The 24,699-nt window shown below is 43.6% G+C and overlaps 1 protein-coding gene across 1 annotated transcript; it reads left to right on the top strand.

Moving 5' to 3' along the window:
• Nucleotides 1–5,410: 5,410 nt before the first annotated feature.
• Iho1 (interactor of HORMAD1 1) lies at nt 5,411–23,081 on the top strand. Its single transcript, XM_005074937.4, has 8 exons — nt 5,411–5,758; nt 7,405–7,470; nt 9,310–9,484; nt 13,130–13,293; nt 17,855–17,903; nt 18,496–18,583; nt 20,236–20,339; nt 21,329–23,081. The coding sequence occupies exons 2-8, from the start codon at nt 7,415–7,417 to the stop codon at nt 22,394–22,396; spliced, it is 1,704 nt and encodes a 567-aa protein (XP_005074994.1). The 5' UTR covers nt 5,411–5,758; nt 7,405–7,414; the 3' UTR covers nt 22,397–23,081.
• Nucleotides 23,082–24,699: the final 1,618 nt, after the last annotated feature.

The raw sequence follows: 24,699 nt of genomic DNA, 5'->3' as shown, positions 1-24,699 counted from the left end.
TCCCAGCACTCAGGAGGCAAAGGCAGGTTATCTCTGAGTTCGAGGCCAGTCTGGTCTACAGAGTGAGTTTCAGGATAGCTGAGGCTGTTATACAGAGAAACCCTGTCTCAGAAAACCAAAACCAAAACAACAACAAAAACCCCTCCGTGGCAATACTGCTAAGGACACAAAGCATTTAGAAAGCATTCTATGAAGTCAGAAGAAATGTCAGAAGGTTGGTTGCTTTTAGGAAACATCGCTGCTTCACAATCAAACTCTGCCTACTTATGCCAGATTCTGTGTGATCAGAAATGCCAATTATTTGTCTTGTCTTGTTTTCTTTCTGCCTTCCTTCCTTCCTTCCTTCCTTCCTTCCTTCCTTCCTTCCTTCCTTCCTTCCTTCCTTTTCTCAGAACAGGGTTTCCCTGTGTAGCTTTGGAGTCTGTCTTGGAACTAGCTCTTGTAGGCCAGGCTGGTCTCGAACTCACAGAGATCTGCCTGCCTCTGCTTCCCGAGTGCTAGGAGTAAAGGTGTGCACCACCACTGTTGTCCAGCAATGCCAATTTTTACAGGTGAATGCCATAGGGCTAATGCGAGGGAGAAGATATTTGGTGTTATGGTCTAATACTGAGCAACTTTGGGCCAAATATGTACTATGCCGTGTATATGTATCAGAGACATGAGCAGTTCATCCTTTTCTTTTACCAGAAGAAGCTGGCTGTCCACCAATGTCCCAATGCAAACTCAACTATGAAGTTCATGGAAAATAAAAGCTAACTGAGGTAGGCTAGAAAGAGAAAAACAGACGATTTTATTTTATGTGTGTGCTTGTCTTCATGTGTGTATGTGAGCACCACATATGTGCAGTACCGGTAGACACCAGAACAAAGTGTTGAATTCTCCTGAAACGGGAGTAAGAAAGTTATGAGTTTCCATGTGGGTGATGGGAACTGAACCTAGGTCCTTTGAAAGAATGCTGCTCTTGCAGAGGACACAGGTTCAGCTCCCAGCACCCACATGAAGGCTCACAACCACCTTTAACCACTTTGTGGGCCTCTGGAGTCATGTGCTTCACAGACATGCAGTCAGATACTTCCACACAGAAAATAAAATATATAAAATATCAAAAAATTTTAGAAGCAGAAAGCAGTGCCAGGCGGTGGTGGCGCACGCCTTTAATCCTAGCACTTGGGAGGCAGAGGCAGGTGGATCTCTGTGAGTTCAAGGCCAGCCTGGTCTACAAGCTACAGCCTCCAAAGCCACAGAGAAACTGTCTCGAAAAGCCAAAAGAAATAAATAATTGTAAGAAAAAAGAGGAAGGGAGGAGAGAAGGTGGCAATGAATTCTGTGCTCAGTGTGTTGTAATTTAAAAACAGTGGCGTAAGAAAGACATCATGCCACAGAGTTCAAGCAGTGGGGTTTTTATTAGGGGAAAAGGATCAGGACAGGAGCAGCAGAGAGGAGAGGGGGGCAAACAGATGACAGAGAGAGGGAGAGAGAGAGCGAGGAGGATAGGTGGTAGGCAGAGCCCTTTGAAAAAGGATCATAGTGAATAGGCACAGGTGGTGCTTTCAGTTGCAGCAGCTGAGGGCGTATCCTGTCAGAGCCTCAAAGGTAGGCCAGTACAGATGCCTGAATGCTAACAGTGTATTTTCTCCTGTTTACACTGTTGAGGATGCCATCCCAGGGAGTACTGGCACCTGCAGTGTGCAGGGCTTCCCGCCTCAACTACCTAATCAAGACCAGGCCAGCCTGGGCTACCTAGTGAGATGCTACTCAAACAATGCCACATATTACTTGTGGGAAAACATGTGGGATAAAATTATAAAACACTCATAAGACTGATAATTAACAAGTTCAGGATAGAAGTAACTCGGAAAGAATGGTATTGGTGATGGAGTGGGATTTCAACTCTAATTTGTTTCCTTTTGAGATAGAGTCTCACATATGGCACTAACCTGGCTTTGTAGCTGAGGATGTGTAACCAAGCTATTTTTTTTAGGTCCACCAACCAGCTTCTAAATTACATGGAGACTTATTAGTTTTGGATGCTTGGCCTAAGCTTAGGCTCATTTCTAGCAAGCGTTTTTAAACTTAAGTTGGCCTGTTTCTCGTTATCTACCTTTTGCCTTGGGGCTTTTTATTTTCTTTCCTTCTGCGTATCTGACTTGCATTGCTTCTCTGTATCTGGCTGGCAGCTGCTGGGCTCCTGGCTCTGGGTATCTCCCTCATTCTTGCTCTTCTTTTGTTTCTTCTTGAGCCTAGATTTCTTCTCTTATTTACTCTCTCTGCTGCTAGTCCTGCCTGTCCTTTCTCCTGTCTAGCTACTGGTCATTCAGCATTTTTATTAGACTAAATCAGGTGCCTTAGGCAGGCAAGGTGAAACAGATGCAACACATCTTTACATAGTTAAACAAACGTCCTTACATCATTAAACAAATGTAGCATAAACAAATATTGCACAAATAATGTTCCACAACAAGGATGGCCTTAACTTTTGTCTTTGCCTCCCAGGTGCTGGAATTTTTGATGTGTGCATACCACTATGCTTCTGTTATGCTCCTACCATTTTATCATCCTCATTTGTGGGAATCAAACAAGCGCTCTTCTACTAAACAACCACAGCTCTTTTATTTTTATTTGTGACGTTACACTAAGTTACTCAGGCCTGGCTTGAATTATTTTGTGTCACATGGAAGTGCTTGTGATGCCTGAACCACCAGGTCAGCTTTTTAAATTTTTTAAAAATATTTTTTGGTTTTTAGGTTCTCTATCTATAGTCCAGATTTGGAACTCACAGCAAAATATTACTGCCTTAGTGTGTCCCAAGCCATGGGACTATAGTTGAATCATTAGGTCCAACTATTTTTTTTTTGAGACAGGGTTATTTCACTCTGTAGTTCAGATTTCCCAGAAACTGGCTACATAGCCCAAGTTGGTCTCCAGTTCCTGATCAACCTACCTCAGCTTCCCAGGTTCTAGGACATCAGGTCTCACCACACTTGGCTATGTTATTTTTTTTGCTGTACCCAATGAAGGAACTGTAGTCCCCAACTAGATTGTGGGTGTTTGCTTGTGTTTTGAGATGGGATCTTACTATGTGGTCCTGGATAAGCTAAAATCCATTATGTAGGCCAGGATGGCTTCAAACGTTCGTAAATCTTCCTACCTACTCTAGTGCTGCGATTTCAGGCATGTGCCCGTCCCTGACTTCCAACTGCTTGCTTTCTCCGAGACAGGGTCTCATGCATCCCAGTCTGGCCCCAAACTTGCTCTGTAGCCAAAAAGACATTAAATTTCTGGTTCTCTTGCATCCATCCAGAGTGTTGGGATTACAATCGGCTCCATTGTTTTGTCACTATAGATACATCTGTATTTTAAGAATTTTAAATAAATAGAACTACACAGTATGTGTGAGAGGGCCAGGGAGCCAGACCAGAGTCATGACAGGTTTCTAATAGCCCCTGTCAAGGACCAGACCTTAGTTTTAGTTTACTGGAGGTGGCTGGAGCTCAGCAAGAAGTTCTCAGGAAAGTCACTACTCAAGGGCAACCAATCAGCAGGTGCCCTGGAGCCTTCTGCTGGTTAAAGATAGCTTTCCTGCCCCTGCCCCTGGAAAGTCCCTAAACACTAGAGCCACCTACCAATCCTATCAACTTTTTGTGTAAACCCACCAATAAGGCCCCTAAAATTCCCCTAACACTGCTTAAAGGGAGAGTGCAACCTGGGTGGTGGTGGCACACACTTTTAATCCCAGCACTCGGGAGGCAGAGACAGGTGGATCTCTGAGTTCGAAGGCAGCCTGGTCTACAGAGCAAGTTCCAAGAAAGCCTCCAAAGCAATACAGAGAAACCCTGTCTCAACAAACAAACAAACAAAAAACCAAAAGTAAACCCAAGAGGCAGAGGCAGGCAGATTTCTGTAAGTTCGAAGCCAGACTGGTCTACAGAGTGAGTTCCAGGACAACCTTCAAAGCAATACAGAAAAACCCTGTCTCGAAAAACAAACAAAAGTAAACCCAAATAATAAAAATGAGGGAACGATTACAACAGTGCCTATAAACTTCAAAGTAATTATGGTAGTAAAAGTCAGACACAAAAGCACATTGGTAGGATCTGTAAGAAGTCTCATGAAGAAAGCCGGGCGTTGGTGACGCACGCCTTTAATCCCAGCACTTGGGAGGCAGAGGCAGGCAGATCTCTGTGAGTTCGAGGCCAGCCTGGTCTACAGAGCGAGTTCCAGGACAGCCTCCAAAACAATACAGAGAAACCCTGTCTCGAAAAACCAAAAAGAAAAAAGAAAAAAGAAAAAAAAGTCTCATGAAGAGACCAGCAGTCACTTATGCAATCAGCAAGATCATTTATTAATATTACCAATATGTTAGGGTCTAACCATATGACAAATTTGCAAATGGTGACCCCCCAAAGAAACACACGTTTTTTTTTGTTGTTGTTGTTGTTTTTTTTTTAGTTTTTTGAGAGGGTTTCTCTGTGTAGTCCTTGGCTGTCACGGAGATCGGCCTGCCTCTGCCTCCCGAGTGCTGGGATTAAAGACGCTTCCACTTTTCACCCCAGTTTAAAGCAGTCTTTCTGGGAAGCCAGGTGTTTGGGCGTGGTTTGTGCCTTATCCAGGCGCAGGCGGAAGCCCCACTGTTGGGGGCTCCTTCAGTATGGATGTGGCCCACATCTTCACTCTCACATCCCGCCACTCGAGTCCCTGCCACACCCTCATCTGTGGCCCCCTGGTCCGCCCTCACAGGTGGCCTTTGGCATCCCCGAGGTTCCAGGCCTCCATTTTTCAGGTGAGTGGTAGGGCGGAGCAGAGGACCCGGGAGAGAGTCTGTGCGGGGCCACCGGGCCTGAGGGCTCGGCCTCGCCGGGTCCCTGAGCTAGCTGCGGCCCAAGGCGCTTCGTGGGGCGAAGTTTAGCCGGATCGTGCCTGGCTGGAACCATGAGGACCATTAAAACCGGTGAAAGCCCTTGGCCTCGTGCGGCAGCGGGGCGGAGCCAAGGAGCGGCGTTCTCATTGGTGAACGCCCCGGGGGCGGGGCCTCACCTCGGCGTGGGGCGGGGGACTTCCCGCACGCCGTCTTCGAAGCCCGAAGGTGCGGGCACGTGTGGTGCGGCGCGTGCGGTGTGGCGGGCGCGTGCGGTGTGGGAGGTGCGGGCGCGTGCGGTGCGGGAGGTGCGGGCGCGTGTGGTGTGGGAGGTGCGGGCGGTGCGGGAGGTGCGGGCGGTGTGGGAGGTGCGGGCGCGTGCGGTGTGGGAGGTGCGGGCGCGTACGGTGTGGGAGGTGCGGGCGGTGCGGGAGGTGCGGGCGCGTGCGGTGTGGGAGGTGCGGGCGCGTGCGGTGTGGGAGGTGCGGGCGCGTGCGGTGTGGGAGGTGCGGGCGCGTGCGGGAGGTGCTGAGGGCTGCGGCGCGGGGACCTCGCGGGCAGAGTCTCTGGCAGCCTTTCTTCGTGCCCAGGACCACCGGAAGCCTGGCCTGAGGCTCTCCTCACAGACTGTCCCCTTCTCCTCCGGGCCGAGGCTTCCTGTGGGGGTTAATAGAAGAGTCAGTTTGGGAAGTGAGTGAATGGGGAATCAGAGGAGCCAGCTGGATTTTGTCTTTATTGTTAGGAACACATCGGGAAACAGTACTCTGTCTGGGAAACGCCCGGGAATGGTTGTCTAGGAGCTTGGAGGGCCGCTTAAAACACGGTTCCCTTATACTTACCAGGAGGGAGCCCTGTAAAGGTCAGAGGTCAACTTTCAAGAATTTGGGTCTCCCCTTCCACCAGGTGAGTCTCAGGGATCGAACTTGTGTTGCCATGGTTGGCAGCAAGCACCTTTACCCATTAAGCCATCACTTTAGCCCTTGGAGAGAGCTTCTTGACCAGACAATTCGATAGTTAACAATTCCTCCTGGCGATTCTGTGGGAAGGGACCAGAAGTCTGAGGAAGAGACTTGCTTTTTCTACATTAAAGGGGGGGGGAGGGGATGACATAGGGGACATAGGACATAGGGTGTGGAGGGAAGTGCTGGGTGGTTTCACTCATATTCACGGATCTGGGACAGAAGAATGGCAAATTCTAGAACAGCCTGAAATATATAGGGTCTATCCAGGTCTATCTCTTGTTAAGTAGTGGAACACTGTCTCCCCAATAAAGCTGGAAACCAGGCCGTTGTGGCGAAAGCCTTTAATTCCAGCACTTGGGAGGCAGAGCCAGGTGAAGTTCTAGGAAAACCAGGACTACACAGAGAAACCCTGTCTCAAGACAAAAAAGAAAAGAAAAGAAAAAAAAAACCCAACAACTCAGAGTTAAAAATGGGGTCAGAAGAGGAGTCCCTCTGACTCCCAGAGCCACCCTCTCTTGACACACTTTCATCTAGAGCCTTTCTTGTAGAAATAGTGGCCTTTCTCCTCTTACACTTTCTTTACTAAAGTTGGTTGATAATGGAGCAGGAACTGCACTTGAAAGTTTCAAATGTATGCATTTAAAGTGTCATTTACCTTGATGGATCAGGCATCTTGGAATGACTTGTCATTATTCTTGTCTGGTTGAATCATCGAGGAGGGAGCTTTGACTGATAGGATCTCTGTTCTTTAAAGTTAGAAGTTCATTTAGCTGACAGGAAACAAGTAAAAGCACAAAGGACAAGCTCAGGCTGAGGACATTAGGCCATTTGGTCCTTAGATATAGTAATGAAGACTATAATATGCCCTCCCCCCTTTTTGGAGACAGCCTCTGGATAAATAGTCCATGGTGGCCTTGAACCCTCTGTCCTCTGCCTCTGTTTCTCTAGTGCTGGAATTATGGGTGTGTGCCACTATGCTTGGCATTATCAAAGGTTTTTCAAAATACATTGTATTTATCTGTATGGATGTCTTGCTGGCATGTTTGTCTGTATGTCATATGCATACTGTGCCCAAGGAGGCCAGAAGAGGGTGTTGGGTCCTTTGGGACTAAAGTTATAGATGGTTGTAGGTGCTAGGAATCAAATCTGGGTCCTTTGGAAGAGCAGCCAGTACTCTTAACCAGTGAGCTATCTCTCCAGCCCGTGTGTGTGTGTGTGGGGGGGCTCCCCCAGTCACAGGGTAGCACTATGTAGCTCTGGCTAGCCTGGAATTCACTGTGTAGATAAGGCTGGCTTCAAATTTACAGAGCTCTACCAGACTCCCTATAAAGTTTAGGTTGGCCATTAAACTTGTCCTGATCTTCCTGCTTCCACCTCCTGAAGTTAAGATTACAGATGTGTAACCACCACATCTGGCTCATAGTGCAGTTTGATAGCAAAAAAGGCTAATTTTTGGGCACATTAAATAGTAGAATTTTTCACCAATTGGCTCAGAACAAAACTGCATAAATGTTCTTACATGTCGGTAGTATAGTTGGGAATGTTGTACTGTATTAATGTTCTGAATATTTCTCTGTTCTTTAATAGAAGTATAAAAATGAATTTTAATGTCTGGAATATCAAAGAGATGCTCAGTATTCCCTCAGGCTCTGGGTAAGTTTCCTGGTTATTTTCTTTGATGGTTAAGTCCTGTGGTTTTATTGATTTCCTAGAAAATATCATTCCTGTAGCTGGAATGGCTGTTGAATAGTGCTAGAGGTATCCATATCGCCTCTCCTTTTCTCCTCTGTTACTGCTATTCCTTTCCATGCTTGTCTTTTTCTGCCCACTCATTTTCTGCCCACTTTTTTTATTTCTCAAAAAAAAAGAAGCCTGCTGTTTATACAGAATAGAGAAAACTTATTTTTGTTTAATTCTATTGGAAAAGTGATGTCAGTTTAGGGGAGATAGGTGAGGGTAAAGGGTTTATCTGTCAAGCGTGAAGAATTGAGTTTGAATCCCCAAACCTGTGTAAAAAGCTAGACATGGTGACATGTGACTGATATCCATCCATGATGAGATGGGAGATAGAGACAGCTCTGGAAACTCACAGGTCAGCCAACGTGGCACAGTTCCAATGAGAGGCCTTGTCTCCAACAAAAGATGAAGGCACCTAAGGACAAGCACCAGTGTTGTCCTCTGATCTCCATACAGATGCCGTTCATGCATACATATACACCTGTACCCACACCAATATGCATTTAAACACCTACACGGACACACCCACAGGTAGTGTCAACACATTGTGTATATCAGCTTTGTATGCAACATTCAGTCTGGTTCTCACAGATACAAATCCCCAAATCAGTAGTGTTCAAATGTCTGTTTGTTAATGTGATATGATTTGTAGCTTCTGTGAAGAGCCACTCCAACTTCTGGCAAGACCCAGTGAGATACTGTGCATGCTGTATCTACTGTCCAATGAGGTTTTTGACTGGGTTTCCATCCAGCTACATAAATCTACCATTTCTAAATCGTGGAAAATGTCTGAAAAAGGATTTAAATTGTTTTTTGCATGCCTTCATCATTGAATAGTTTCTTTCCTTCCTAACACTTTGCCAAAGAAACTTGCCAATTTGATTAAAAAAGAAGAAAAGAAAAATCTAGGGGCTAGAGTGATGGCTCTGGTTAAGAGCACTTACTGCTCTTGCAGAGCACCTGGGTTCAGTTCCCAGCACCCACATTGGTGGTTTACAAACAATTGTAATTCCAGTTCCAAGGGATCTGATCCCTTAACTCCTTGGGCACTAAACACATGGTACATGGTATATATACATACATGCAGGCAAAATACTCATACACATAAAATTAAGTATTTTAAAATCTACTCTTTTTATTTCTCAAAAAAGCCTACTGTTTATACAGAGTAGGGAAAATTTATTTTTGTTTAATTCTACCGTTGCTATAAGATATAATCCTATACCAGGATGGGTTTTGGTGGCACATAACTTTTATCCCAGCACTTGGGAGGCAGAGATAGGTGGATCTCTGTGAGTTTGAGTCCAGTCTGGTCTACAGAGTGAGTTCCAGGACAGACTCCAAAGCAATACAGAGAAACCCTGTCTCGAAAAACAAAACAAAACAAAAAATTCACAAAAATGATACGTAATAAGAGTTCATTTTAAATAAAGTTCTACATTTTACATTTATTGTCTGTGTGTTGGGAGGAGGGTACAGTATGGTTTGAATTTTCATTTGATTATTCTCCAACTGTCATAATCAAAATGTGGGGCATTCATAATTTCCTTGTGGTTCTTTATAGGTCATAGAGGCAGTGTATAGAGGACTTAGAGGTCAAAACAAACATGCCCAGAGCTACATAATAGAGAGACCCTGTCTCAAAACAACAAAACAAGCATGCACACTCCAGAATATTCTGAAGTAGTAGCTATGAGTTATGATTTCATTTGTTCAGGATGAGTGTTTACTTAATGTTTTCTTGCTTCATTTCAGGATCACTAAGCCATCTAACTGGAATAGTAATCAGACTGATTGTTCTTCTCCCAGTGATTCCCAGTTCCTATTTGGATCTCAGTTTTGTCCGGAAAATTCAGAGAGTCTGTCTGCATCCTTGGATGTTGGTGTCTACTCAAGACATCCAAAACAAACACAACATAATTCTGTAGATGTGAGTCTTATTTCCAGCTAGTTAAATTTTCTGAGGCAGAATCTTTCTGTGTAGACCAGTCTAAGGTCCATCCTCCTGTCTCGACTTCTTGGTTCTTGGGGTTATGGGAATAAGCCACCACTTTAGCTCTGATTTCTAGAATTTCTCTGGACTTATTTTTTTTCTGAGACAGGGTTTCTCAGTAGCCATGATGCCCGTCTGAGAGCTCGTTTTATAGAGCAGGCTGGCCTCGAACTCACAGAGATCCACTTGCCTCTGCCTCCCTGAGTTCTGGGATTAAAGGCCTGCACCACCACCCCCTGGCAAAGACTTATTTATTTATTATGTATACAGTGTTTTTCCTGCATGTATGCCCGCAGGCCAGAAGAGGAACCAGATCTCATTATGGATGGCTGTGAGCCACCATGAGGTTGCCAGGAATTGAACTCAGGACCTCTGGAAGAGCAGCCAGTGCTCTCTGAGCAATCTCTCGAGTCCCTCTACACATATTTCATAGTTCTTATGGAGATAAACTAAAAAGAGAAGTTTTCTATTGTAATGTGAACATACTTTAGAATTATACTCTGAAGATTAGTGTGCTAAACGAATTAGTGCTTGGTTGATGACATTTTGTTTTATTTTGCTTTGTTTTTGAGTCAGGGTCTCACTATGTAGCCTTGGCTATCCTGGAACACCTTTTATAGACCAGTGCTCTTTTTTTTTTAAAGATTTATTTATTTATTATGAATACAACATCCAGCCTCCATGTGTGTCTGCACATACCAGAAGAGGGTGCCAGACCTCATTACAGATGGTTGTGAGCTACCATGTGGTTGCTGGGAATTGAACTCAGGACCTCTGGAAGAGCAGTCAGTGCTCTTATCCTCTGAGCCATCACTCCAGCCCATAGACCAGTGCTCTTAACTGCTGAGCCATCTGTCCAGTCCAAAACCCTGTCTTGAAATAACAAAAGCAAGCAAACAAAAAGGATGAATATAATCACAACTTTATATACATACATAAATATATATTAATCCTAAAAATAAAACTGAAACATACTTAATGATCATTCAGTATATCAAGCAAAACTTGTTGATCTTCCCTTCCTCCTCCCCTTCTCCATTCTCTAGTCCCCCCCTTATACCTTTCTGCACCCTTTACACTTTTCCTACTTTCTTGTCCCATTTCTTCTATTGCCTCCACTCCTACATTCTTTTTTCTTCGTTTCCCTTTTCTAGTTTCTTAGACTATACCCACACTCACATCCACACATACATATAGATAAGCATTAAAAACTAGGATCTGGCCTGGCATTGGTGACTCACGCCATTAATCCCAGAACTGAGGAGGCAGAGGCAGATGGATCACTGTGAGTTCAAAGCCAGCCTGGTCTGCAGAGCAAGTTCCAGGACAGCCAAGGCTGCACAAGTCCTGTCTCAGAAACAAAACAACAACAACAGTAACAAAACCCCCTGAGATCTGCATGTAAAAGAGCACTTAAGATATTTGATTTGTCTTTTTGAGTCTGGTATTTTGTTACTGCTATTTTGCCTTTTTTTTTTTTTGACAGTTTTACTCTGTAGCCCAGACTGGTCTAGAATGCATTGTGTGGCCCAGGCTAGCTTAAAACTCAACGCTGGGGAACTGGAGAGATGGCTCAGAGGTTAAGAACACTGGCTCCTCTTCCACAGGTCCTCAGTTCAGTTCCCAGCAACCACATGGTGGCTCACAACCATTTATAATGAGGTTTGGTGCCCTCTTTTGGTATGTAGGCATACATGCCAGAACATTGTATACATAATAAATAAATCTTAAAAACCTTAAAAAAAAACCTCAAGGCTGTCACACCTAGTCCATTGTGCACCATGAGAACAACACATATGGGTTCCAAAGACTTTAATAAGTCACCACATAAATAGGGTCACTTGGTCGCTGATGTATCATTGATGCAGAGCAAGGACTGGATGGAGAGACTTGTTTCTCCTGGCAGTGTTTATAAGCACAAGAAACACACACATTTGTTGCTAAGTTACAGTTCCAATTTTTACCAATCAGGAGTCAAAGATTAGGGACTTTCCTTGTGTGTTCCATCATTGTCAACCCAAAATTGAACCTTTTTAGTCCAACCAATTAGATTCATTTGTTCTTTCTGTTGTTATCAACAGCCATAATGTTTTAGAGAACTAAGGGGTATAACAGACCATTTCCATTGTTTAAGGAGGAGGTTGGTCAGCCATTGGAAAGTTCTCAGCTCCCCTAGGCCTAGGAACTTGAACTTTGTTCCACCTACATGGGAAATTGAATCTGAAGTAAAAATGGCAGTATCTAGACCAATGTGCTTTTGCCTGCTGTCTTCAAAGGTCATCCTTCTGCCTCTGCCTCCGGAGTGCTGGGATTCAAGACTTGTACCACCATGCCTTCTCTTTTTAACTTTCATTTTTGGTCTAGAATTACACTTAAATTTATATTTAGACGTGCCTATATCAAATAATGCAGTGAGTAAGCCAGCTCAGGGCTGTAGGTTAGTAAAGCACTAGCCGGGCAGTGTGGCACACACTTCTAATCCCAGCACTTGGGAGGCAGAAGCAGGAGGATCTCTGTGAGTTGGAGGCCAGCCTGTTCTACAGAGCTAGTTCTAGGACACCCAGGTACTACACAGTGAAACCCTGTCTCAATAAGCCAAAACTAGCACTGACTGCTCTTCCAGAGGATCCGGTTCACCTCCCAGCACCACATGGCAGCTTACAACTATCTGTAATTCCAGTTCCAGAGGACCCGACACACAAGGCAAAACACCAATGTACATAAAATAAAAATAAAATAAATTTAAAAAAAAGCAAGAACAAAAAATTTTTGTTAGTGATATAAAGGAATAAATAAATGCACTTCCTCAATGTTTAGAGCATGTTTTTTCCTAAGAAATGCAGGAAATGGGTCTTCATACTGCAGCTTGTGCTATAGGCCTTGTGAAAGTTATCGACAGGCATTAAATTCAACAGAAGCTGGGCTGGAGAGATGGCTCAGTGGTTAAGAACACTGACTGTTCTTCCAGAGGACCGGGGTTCAATTCCTAGCAACTACGTGGTGTCTCACAACCACCTTGAATGAGATCCGGTGCCCTCCGCTGGCATACAGACAGAGGATTGTATACATAATAAATAAATTAAATATTTTAAAAAATTCAACAGAAGCTAAAAATAGTGATTTGAGTTAAATATATTTATGTGAAACTTAAATACCACATTTCAGAGACAGAGTAGATGATTTTCTGTTGTTTCTTATAAATGTATTCAGTTGGTTTTGAACCATTTTAGCTGAAATTTTTTAAAGATTTATTTATTATATATACAGTGTTCTGGCATGTAGATGGTTGCGAACCACCATGTGGGCCCTGGGAATTGAACTCAGGACCTCTGGAAGAGCAGTCAGTGCTCTTAACCTCTGAGCCATGTCTCCAGCTGAAATTTTAATATTTTTGCACTAATGAGGCAGAAACTCTTATTAACTCTGAATGTCACTTTATTATAATTTCCTGGTAGATACAAATAATGGGAAAACTATGTGCTTTATTTTCAATCATATGCTTGGTACTTACATACCATTAAACCCTGCATTGTACAGAGAATAGTGTGTGGAATTTAATGTTGATTTTTTTCCATTTAACAGAATGAACCTAGTATTTTCACAAAATACCAGACAAAGCCCCAGTTGTTTGGAGGTGATACAAAGGATGAAGGTTTATTTTCTCTTCCTTTGCCAGTTGGAAAATCAAAAGGACTCTTGAAACAGTTTGAGGAGAAAAAACGAAGGGCAACAGACAAATGTGACAGGTACAAGCTCATGTTTTATCAAGGAAGCAAATTTACTATGAATAATCAAATAATTAACCTTCAGTATAATAGCATGTATTAGTCAGAGTTGTGCAAAGGAAACGGAATCAGTATTGCACACACCGGGTGGGGGGCAGGGGCGAATGACAGAAGGATATAATATGATTTATTAGGGAAGTCCCATAAATCTGACATATGCACGCTAGAGAACCAGGGAAGCCAATAATATAATTCAGTATGAATCAGAGGAGAGAGATGGCTCCTCATTAAGGTTTGAAGTTTGACTTAAGAGCTCCAGTGTTGGAGAGCAGAAGAAACTGGATGTCACAACCCATGAGGAGAATCTTCCCTTCTTTTGTCTCTGGTCAGGTCATCATTATTTTGGGTAATGTACCTGCACATTGATAAAGATTAACTTGGGTTTTTTGTTTTAAGGGTATCATGTAGCTTGCTCTTCATATCTTTGTCAGCAGTAGTGCTTACCTAGCATGACAAGACCCTAGGTTTATTCTCTGTCTCCACAAAATAAACAAATATTAAATGAAAAAGCAGGATAACTTTGGAAGCTGGATATGGTGGGTGCACCTGAAATCTCAGCTTTTAGGAGGCAGAAAGAAGCAGGAGGATCAGGAGTTCAAGGTCATCTTTGGCAGCATAGTGAGTTCTACTTGCAGGTCAGTTTGAACTATTGCAGACTATCTCAAAACAAAAACTGCAACGTACTTGCACTCCTTACATTACTTGTGTGTGTTTAGTTATATTTCTGTTGCTGTCTGTGATAAAAAAAAATACCCGACAAAAGCAGCCTAGAAAGGAGAGTTCATTTGGCTCACAATTTCAGGATATAGTGTAGAGAAGTCAAGAGAGCAGGAACTAAAGTAACTGACACAGCACATCTGCAGTCTGAGAGCAGACACAATGCATGCATGCGTGTCTTTTTGTACAGTCCAGGACCCACATCTAGAGAATGGTGTTGCTCACTTTTAGGCTGAGTCTTCCCATGTCAATGAATGTAATCAAGACAATCAACAAGGAATATATACCCACAGCTCACTTAATCTGGACAATTCTTATTGAGATTCCTTCCTCAGGTGACTCTGCATCATGTCAAGGTGACAATTAAAAATGACCATCAAAGTATGTGTGTGTGTGTCCCTGTCTGTGGAGACCAGAGGTGCACTTCAGATGTTTTCTTCAATCATTCTCCACCTTTTTTTTTTTTTTTTTTTGGTTTTACGAGACAGGGTTTCTCTGTATTGTTTTGGAGGCTGTCGGTCCACATTCTCTACCTTTTTGTTTTCCACTTAATTTTTTGTCTTAGTGAACTTTGACCTTGTGGATTCATCTTATACTAGCTAGTTAGCAAGTTCCATGGATCTTGTTACAGTCTCCCCAGCACTGGGATTTGAGATATGCATCACCATGCTTGGCTTTTATGTACATGCTGGGTCTCCAACCTCAGGTCCCTGTGCTTCCACAGCACATAATCTACCCACTGAGCTGTTTGCCCACCCTCCGTTTTTGAGGCAAGGTCTCTCACTAGGACCTGGAGCTCAGTAATTAGGCAAGGTTTGCTGGCTATTGAGACCCTGCAATTAAAAGAGTTTACCTAGCTTTTTACATGAGTGCTTGGGATAGAACTCAAGACCAGCTGGGCGTTGGTGGTGCACGCCTTTGATCCCAGCACTTGGGAGGCAGAGACAGGCGGATCTCTGTGAGTTTGAGGCCAGCCTCCAAAACAGAGAAACCCTGTCTCATAAAACCAAAAAAAACAAAAAACAACAAAAAAAAAAGAACTCAAGACCTTATGCTTACCTACTCATCTGCCTCCCTAATGCTTCAACTGTTGCCTTTTTTTTTAAATATTTTATTTATATATTGTGTATAGAGCCTTCTGCCTGCAGGCCAGCAGAGGGTACCAGATCTCATTCAAGGTGGTTGTGAGCCACCATGTGGTTGCCGGGAATTGAACTCAGGACCTCTGGAAGAACAGTCAGTGCTCTTAACCGCTGAGCCATCTCTCCAGCCCCCAACTGTTGCCTTTTAATTTTTTTCTAATATGTTTTTGTTTCTTTGAGGCAGGATCTCACTGTATAGCCCAAACTGGCTTCAAGCTTTTATTGATCCTCTGCCTTAGCCTCTCAAGTACTGGGGTTATAGGTATGAGCCACTAACGCCCAGCTAGTAATTTTTGCTTTCCTCAGTGTGACTTGTAGATTTGAATGTAGCTTTTTGTCTCTGGAAAATAAAAACTATATTTAAAATATGTAAAATTCAACTAATATATTGATTCTGGTTAAATTTCTACCTTCCAATCTTTTCAGATCATCTAGCATAGGATATTAGAGAACATTATTATTATTATGCTTTTGGTTTTTCAAGACAGGGTTTCTCTGTGTAGTCCTGGCTGTCCTGGAACTTGCTATGTAGACCAGACCGGCCTCAAACAAACAAAGTTCCACCTGCCTCTGCTTCCTGAGTGCTGGGATTAAAGGTGTGCTCTACCACCACCACCACCACTACCACCACCACCAGGCTAGATGAGTCTGTGGTACATGATTTTTGTCTTGTGTAATGCTGGTAATTAAACATAGGGTTTCTCATACATTAAGCAAGTGTTCTACCACTGAATGATACCCTCAATCCAATGTAATATATGAATTCTTTTGGGGAGGGTTGGGGGATTTGGTTGTTTTGTTGGGGGTGCGTTTCAAGACAGGGTTTTTCTGTATCTTTAGAGCCCATTCTGGAACTCGCTCTACCGACCAGGCTGGCCTTAACTCAGAGATCCACCTGCCTCTGCCTCGCAAGTACTGGAATTAAAAGATGTGTGCCACCACCCAGCATAATATATGAATTTTTAAGTCAAAGTTTAAGACTTATTTCTCACTTTTTCTGAGACAGGGTCTCACTATATAGACCAGGATGACTTGGAACTGCCAGATACTCAACTGCCTCTTCCACTCCTCCACTCTCCCAGTGTTGGGACTACAGGAATGAGTCACCATGCACAGCTGGGCATGAGCAACATTTTTCTTTTTTTTCCTTCTTTGAGACAGAGTTTCTCTGTTCAGCCTTGGCTATCACAGAACTAGCTCTGTAGACCAGACTGGCCTCAAAAAGAAAAGAAATATATTCTTCAGCTAAGACTAACAAGATTGTGCTTCCTGCTAGGCCTAAGAATGGTCTGAGTTCAGTCCCTAGTACCCACATGGCAGAAAGAGAGAACTGACAGTTGTCCTCCGAACTCCACACATGCAGATACACATACACAAATAAACAAGTAATAAGAAAAACAAATTTTAAAGCCAAACATGGTCATTTTTTCCCAATTCTCAGCATTTAGAAAGCTGAGGTAGGAACATTACCAGGAATTGCAGGCAAAACTGAACTAATGTGTAATCATCCTGTTTTAAAAACACTGAGGGAGTAGAGAGATGGCTCAGCAGTTAAAAACATTTGCTGCTCTTGTAGAGGACCCAGGTTCTCAGTACTCATGACAACTCGTAAGTGTAACTCCAGTTCCAAGGGATCCAGTGCTGTCTTCTGGCCTCCACAGGAGGTACATGGTACACTAAACACATACATGAAGACTAAATACTCATACACATAAAAATACAAATACATGGGAAAAAACCTGAGCATATATTGAATGGGTAAAGGAACCTGCCACAAAACCTGATGACTTGATTTTAATCCCTGGGGACCACATGATGGAAAGAAAGAACTCTCACAAGTTGTCCTCTGACCTTCACGTCCACAATGTATATAACACATTCATTCATTCTCTCTCTCTCTTAATGAATGTAATAAAAAAAGGTAGAAGACCAGTTGATGGCTCAGCAGATAAAAATACTTGGTGACAACCTGAGTTTAATCCCCAGAATGGCTGAAGGAGAACACTGGCCCCTCAAGTTTTTCTCTAGCCTCCACATGGGTGCTCCGCAGTTCTGTGTGCAGACACAAATGAAATAATGTAAATTTAAAATTTTAACACAAAGTTTGTAATAAAAAAACTATTTGTGTATATGCTTGGTTTTGTTTACTTGTTGTTTTAAGACACACTCTCACATGGTTGGCCAAGAATTTATGTAGACCAGGCTGCCTTGTACTCCTAGAAATCCACCTGCTTGTAAAATCAGGAAGAAGAGCTGAAGACATGGCTCAGCACTAGCTGCTCTTGCAGGGAACTCAGGCTGAGTTCCCAGCACCTGCATGCTGTTTCACAAACATCTTAACTCCAGTTCTAGAAGATCCAACAACCTCTGCTGATCTCCTTGGGCACCAGGCACGAATATGGTGCACAGAGACACACAGTGTGGACAAAACACCCCCATAAAATACATCAGAATAAAAATAGGAAAATAAAACAGCAGCAGGGTGGAAGGAAGAAAACTATGATTCACATTGGAATTAAGTTTGAGTTTTGACTGGACACTGAGGTTTTTCAGGTCTCCAACTCTAATCAGGCAATGTTTGATGCTGTCATAATCAGATGTTGCATGTTATTTCAATATGGCACAAAGATTTATTCTTACCTCCCTTTTTTTTAAAACTCTAGTGAGATGCTGTACAACTTTGTTTCTCAATTTCAAGAAGTCATTCACAAGGTAGGTAGAGCTAAGTTTCAGAGAATCAGAGCATTGTATATCTTGGGAATGGAACCCTTGTAGTGGCATCAGCAAGTGTAGAACAGCAGCATGTTTACCATTTTATAATTAGATGACTGTTCGCCAAGTCAGGGAAATTAGACAACAATTGCTGTTTCCTTTGTCTTTTTCTTCTTTAAAATTCATGTTTATTTCATGTGTTTGGGTGTTTTGCCTGCATGTATGTGTGTGTGCCACATGTGCAGTGCCCTTGGAGGCCAGAAGAAGGCATTGGATTCTCTACAATTGGAGTTATAGACAGTTGTGAGCCACCATGTGGGTGCTAGGACTCAAACCCTGGTCTTTGGAAGAGCAAAGAGCACTCACAATGGGAACCATCTCTCTAGTCCCCATGCGATTTATTTATTCATTTATGTTTTTTTGAGACAGGGTTTCTCTGTGGCTTTGGAGGCTGTCCTGGAACTCACTCTGTAGACCAGGCTGGCCTCGAACTCACAGAGATCCACCTGCCTCTGCCTCCCGAGTGCTGGGATTAAAGGTATGTGCCACCAACACCTGGCTGTGATTTCTTTCTTAATTTTGAGTTTCTTAGTTGCAGACATCTGTGGAAAAGTCTGAGGAAAATCTCAGTTCAAGAAACCAATCTATTTTGGATTATTTGGAAACTATAGCCAAGACATGTGAGTGTCCCACATTTATTTTTGTTTGGTTCTATTTTTAAAATTTTGTTATCAACAGAGGACACTAGTGAGCCATGAATATGAGCCTTCTGACCCTAGCCATGTTCCCAGGGTATGACTCCATACTAGTACTGTTTTAGATGAAACAGTAGGAGCATAAAGGTAGGCCTGGTTAATGAAGCCCATTGCTATGGGACAGCACTTTTATTTTTGTTTGTTTTTGTATTGTTTTGTATTGCAACAGGGTATCTCTCTGCATAGCCTTGGCTGATTTGGAATTTTCTACCAGGCTGGCCTGGAACTCAAAGAGATCTGCCTAACTCTGCTTCTCAAGTGTTGGAATTAAAGGTGTGTGCCACCACACCAACTTGTAAACCTCTGAGAAAAGTTTGTCTGTGTAGGCCTGGCTGGCCTACAACTGCTAAATGAGATATAAAGGTATATATTAGAGGACATCACTTAGGTATTTCAGACTTTAGGATGTAGATGGATTCCCCTAGAACTGGAGTTACAGACAGTTGTGAATCAACAGGATGTATAAGTGCTGGGAACTGAACCCAGGTACTTGGGAAGAGCAGCAGGAGTGTTCTTAACCACTTAGCCATCTTTGCAACCCATGACAACACTTTGATCCCAAGGTGGCTTTTGTGTAGTACTATTCCTCAGCGATCTTGCTGTCTCAGGGTAGCTAGTTCTGCCAGCCTTCTCATCTCATGCCTGAAATGAATCAGCAGCTTCCCTAGTCTCACATGGCTTGCCTGCTGTGCCGTCTGTAGACACACTCCCCCTTAGGAGTTAGAAATATTCCAGTCACCTGCTGTTCTTCTCACTGCTTTGGGTTCGGTGAGAGTTGTTTTGTAGTGAATCAGCCTTGGTCTCAGTATCAGTTATAGGTGGTTTGTAAAATCTCCTCCCCACCCATTAAGTGTTTTACATATAGAAGAGCACCTTATAAACAGTCAATACTTCTTCAGAATTTAGCGTCTTACATATAAATGAACATCCTTTTAAAGTCAGTACTTCTCTAGACTTTCCTTAAGAAAATTAGATGATTGTGCATCTGTTCTTGTTGCCATTCTGTTTATTTTTAATTTTGAACTAATTCAAATCAGCTTATCCACATGCCAAGGGATGAATTACTCATGGTTTACAAAAATCAATGCTTTTGTGTGGCTTACAAAATAATTCCCATCTGTCTGAAAAGAAGCACTGTACTGTTTATGTACTGATTTCCAACCTGGGCTACACACAGGACAACAGTCCATCTGCTTAGAAGTGTTAAAACTAGAACTGTTACCCTCACAAGAATTAGCAATGCTGAGAACAGAGGTAAATGAGGGAGGTGCCCTTGTATGTGATAAGGTAACTCAGTTATCAGTGCCCCAGTCAAGTACTCTTAGCTGACAGAAGAAGTGAAGAGTTGCTGGGAGGCAGAGGCAGACAGATCGCTGTGAGTTTAAGGACAGCCTGGTCTCCAGAGTGAGTTCCACCATGCCAGTTTGTCATGTGTTTATTATTTATTGTTTTTTCTTTCTTCGTCAGGCATTTCACACAAAGCATTTTATATAATCCTGAAAGGTATAGGTTCTTCTCTTTGTACTTACGGGGGTAAAAATTATTAGGAAAAAAATCTGTCTTTGTTTTGTATTTAGTTCAAGAGAATGCACAGGTTCATCGTGACCTGATGTTTGATGCAGTGCGAGACAAAGGCAATATGGAACAGGCCATCCTTGAGCTACGGAAGATATCTGAAGCCGTAAGTATAAATGCAAGCTCTTGCCTTGCTTTGCCTTGTTGCCCAGGCTTGTCTTGAGGTGCTGACAAAAGTGATCCTGCCCAGCCTTCTGAGTAGTTGAGACTACAGATACATGCCATGCCCACAGGTGCATTTGGCTTTGTCTCTAAGACAAAGAGAGACACTTAATGTGTGAGAAATTTTCATCCAAGACCAGAAACCAGGATGGTTCTGTTTTCAGTAAGTCAAGACATAGTCTACCCTCAGGGTTCCCTGGCACATGTGTACCCCAGCCCAGCTCACAGTGTAGCTATGTTTACTCTGTGAGGGACAAGCCTTTGTCCACTGGTTGGTTATCTTAGGCTTTTTTTTTTTTTGTATTTTGAGACGGTAGCCCAGGCTGTTTAGAAACCACTATGTAGCTGAAGCTAGCCTCAGGCTCAGGCTAATCCCCCTTTTAATTTGTATTTTAAAATTATTTTATTTTTATATGTAAGATTTTTGCCTACATATATGAGGTACCATGTTTGTGCCTGGTTCCCACAGAAGTCAGTAGAGGGCATCAGATCCCCTGGAACTAGAGTTATAGATGGTTGTGAGCCATCATGTGGGTGCTGGGAACTGAACCTGGGTCCTCTACAAGAGTACTCTTTTTTCTTCTTCTTCTTATCTTTTTACCCCTGAAACAGGATTTCTCTCCTCTGTAGCTTTGAAGGCTGTCCTGGATCTCGTTTTCTAGACTAGGCTGGATTCGAACTCACAGAGATCCACTTGCCTCCCGAGTGCTGGGATTAAAGGTGTGTACCCACCTGGCTACAAGAGTACTCTTCCCAAGTACTTTTAACCTCTGCTCTTAACCACTGAACCATCTTCCTATCCCCTGTTATGGTAGTCCTCCTGACTCAGCCATCTAAGTGCTGGGATTAGGTTGTGAGCTACCTTAACATACTCACATCTGTTGTCACATTCATTGTGACCATCACTCTCCTCTTTCTCACTGTCTTTCCTAGAGACAAGCTGAGCTTATGGAGATGAAATCCAGCCTGAAAAACCTTGATGTTCTAGTTACCCAGCAGAGTAAGAACTTCCAGCAGCTTTGTGAGAAGCTGGGCCAGCTCAATGTGCCTGGTGTCTTAGAAGAGCTGAAACAACTCCTCTCTGCACCTCGGGCAGTTGGGTGTCTGAAAGACAGTGCCTCTCAGACCTCACCAGCTCTGGCCCAGGGCCTCCATTTTACAAGGCAGGAAAAATGTACCTCTGAGACTCAGGTGTCTCCTGCAGGGAATCCAAGTAGGAGTTCCCAGAGGCCTAGAGGGTTTGATGTCTGGGATAAAGGGACAGAGACTGGTGTTTTTCAGAAGGTTGCATTGCTGACAGATGGGCCCCATAGAGGAAATGAGTATTTGGAGAACAAGACCATACAGACTTACAGCAAGAACGTGGTTATCACCCCCAGAAGCCTCAGTAACCACTGCTCTAGCCTCCCAAGCCAGAAGGCTGATGGTGACGAGGATCTAGTTTCCCACGAAGCCTCACAGCTGGACTTAAATAAGATTGAATCCAGAGTGAAGAATGTCTGCCCCCAAAATGAAGCCCAAAGCATGTGGTCAGCAACTGAACAGAAACGCAGGGCACCAGATAAGGGGAGGAAAGGCAGGAAAAAGCAACCTAGGAAATCACAGAGAGGCAGGCTTCTAGCTGGGAAGCAAGAACAAATCCCAAGGAAGGCCTGTGCTTTTGTCTCTAGGCATCATAGTCCCCAGACTTCAGCTTCTAGCCCACAAGGGCCCAACATCTGTTGGCGGGCTCCAAGAAGCACCACAAAGTCAGCCTGTCGTATTCTGGGAAGAACCGTAAGGACCAATAAGACAGCAAGTGTAACACCCGGGAGCATCCTACAGTCTACCCAGTGCTCCTCCCCAGTCTGTGAGAGCTTATCCAGCAGTTCCCAGGAGGATCAGCAGATAAATTGGTTCAGTGACCTTAGCCTTGGACACCCAGAACCTCCTTTGTCTAAGAAGGAAGGGAAGAATTTGCTCTGCGACCCAGATTTTGACAGCAGCGATGATAACTTCTAACCCTGCCAACAGTGATTTGGGCTGATGGTTCACTGATCTCAGTTAGAAAGACAAATTGCAGAACATTTGGATTTTGCAGTAGCATATAGTATCTGAAGCTGACTTATCCAGCCTCAGTATCTGAAGCTGACTTATCCAGCCTCAGAGTCAGAGGCCCTTGGTTGATGGTGGTCAGTGGGAAGTGGGTGAGAATCCAGTACTCTAGGCTACTCATGACAAGTGCATACAAGTAAGTACATCCTTAGTTAAGGGGGAGAAATGTGTGGAGACAGTGACAAGAGCTCAGTCAGCCTGTGTGAGGCATTAGGAAGGCAGCTATGAGTATTTGGTGAAAGGAAGGGACATCGATTTCCTTATGGAATACTATCTAGAATTGTCAGAACTCGTGTGACTGCGTAATTAGCTCTCAAAATAGTCCCTACACCTGACAGGTACCTTTCTGAGCCTCAGGATTTTATTTTATTTTTTTATCTAGCTATGTTGTCAGAGTTTTCTCATTTCCATGAGAAGACATATTACAGGGTTCACCATTAGAATTAGACAGGGGTTCATTATGTAACCTTGCCTGGCCTTGTATTTACATTCCTCCTGCCTCAGCCTCCAGAGTGCTGGAGTACTACAAGCATGTCTCAGTTCTCAGCTGTAAATCAGTCTACTTAAGAACATAGTGTTAGCCGGGCGTTGGTGGCGCACGCCTTTAATCCCAGCACTCGGGAGGCAGAGGCAGGCAGATCTCTGTGAGTTCGAGACCAGCCTGGACTACCAAGTGAGTTCTAGGACAGCCTCCAAAGCCACAGAGAAACCCTGTCTCGAAAAACCAAAAAAAAAAAAAAAAAAAAAAAAAAAAAAGAACATAGTGTTAACGGGGCAGTGTTGGCACAGATGTTTAATTGGGAGGCAGAGGCAGGTGGATCTCTGTGAGTTTGAGGCCAGCCTGGTCTACAGAGTGAGTTGCAGGACAGCTAGGGCTGTTATACAAAGAAACCCTGTCTTAAAAAATCAAAACAAACAAATAAAATTGGGCTGGAAAGATGGCTTACCAGTTAATAGCATATAATGTTGCTGAAGAGCAGAGTTCTGTGCCCAATACCTATAACAGGCAGCTCACAACTGCCTGACTCCCAACTCCAGGGCATCTGAAACCCTCTTCTGTCTCCCTTGGACACCTACACACATGTTGCTTACATGCAGAGAGACACACACATATACACATTACAAAGAATAACTATCTTGAGCTGTATCCCTATATACCTGGGGCTGTCCTAGAACTCAGATCTGCCTGTCTCTGCCCCTAGAGTGATGGGATTAAAAGTGTGCACCACCTTGCCTGACAAAATAAAACTTTTTTGTTGTAGTTTTTTCAAGACAGGGCTTCTTTAAGTAACAGCCCTGACTGCCTTGGAACTCACTTTGTCGACCAGGCTGACCTCAAACTCAGAGATCTGCCTGCCTTTGCCTCCCGAGTGCTGGGATTAATGACGTGGGCACCACTGCCTGCCCAAGCAAAAGGCTTCTTTTTTTTTTTTTCTATTTTGGTTTTTCGAGACAGGGTCTCTCTGTGGCTTTGGAGGCTGTCCTGGAACCAGCTCTTGTAGACCAGGCTGGTCTTGAACTCAGAGAGATCTGCCTGCCTCTGCCTCCCGAGTGTTGGCATTAAAGGCATGTGCCACCACTGTCCGGCTTTTATACTAGACTTTAGCATTCAATTTACGTCTTGTTGATTTTTGTTTGGAAGGCCCTGTGGCTCCTGATTACCTGGAATCCATTGTAAGGTCCAACCTGGGCTCAGACTCATAGCAATCCCCTTTCTTCAGCCTCCTAAATGCTGGGGTTATGGACATAAACCACCATGACTGACTTTGAAATGTTTTAATTTTTGCAACACATATGCACTTCTTTGTAATTAGTTTTTTTTTTTTTACGAGACAGGGTTTCTCTGTATTGTTTTGGAGGCTATCGGTCCAGCCCAGCCTCGAACTCACAGAGATCCGCCTGCCTCTGCCTCCCGAGTGCTGGGATTAAAGGCGTGCGCCACCAACGCCCGGCTTTTTTTGTTATTAAAAAAACACCAAAACTAAAAATGGGCAGGAAGGGGGCTCAGCAGTTAAAGCACTTGCCACACAAACGTGATATAAAATGCTGTATGGTTGAGTCAGCCTATTGGTAATTCTAGCCTTAGAAGGTGGAGACGGAATCCCCAGAACACACTGTCTAACAAAACTAGCCATATCTGTGAGTTCTGTTTTTTTTTTTTAAGAGACTCTGCCTGGTGATTGATTGAGGGTGACTCCCGACATCAACCT

This window comes from Mesocricetus auratus, unplaced genomic scaffold (genome assembly GCF_017639785.1).
Source record: "Mesocricetus auratus isolate SY011 unplaced genomic scaffold, BCM_Maur_2.0 Super-Scaffold_100691, whole genome shotgun sequence".
In the NCBI taxonomy this organism is placed as follows: Eukaryota; Metazoa; Chordata; class Mammalia; order Rodentia; family Cricetidae; genus Mesocricetus; species Mesocricetus auratus.
The sequence above is the reverse complement of the archived record's forward strand: the minus strand, read 5'-3'. Positions and strand labels throughout refer to the sequence as shown.

What these genes read in the sequence shown, in the direction of transcription:
- Iho1 (XM_005074937.4), top strand. Translation starts at nt 7,415, where the DNA reads ATGAATTTTAATGTCTGGAATATCAAAGAGATGCTCAGTATTCCCTCA. An exon ending in CACAACATAATTCTGTAGAT is followed by an intron (nt 9,485 to 13,129) that starts GTGAGTCTTATT and finishes TCCATTTAACAG; the next exon opens with AATGAACCTAGTATTTTCAC. An exon ending in TACGGAAGATATCTGAAGCC is followed by an intron (nt 20,340 to 21,328) that starts GTAAGTATAAAT and finishes TGTCTTTCCTAG; the next exon opens with AGACAAGCTGAGCTTATGGA.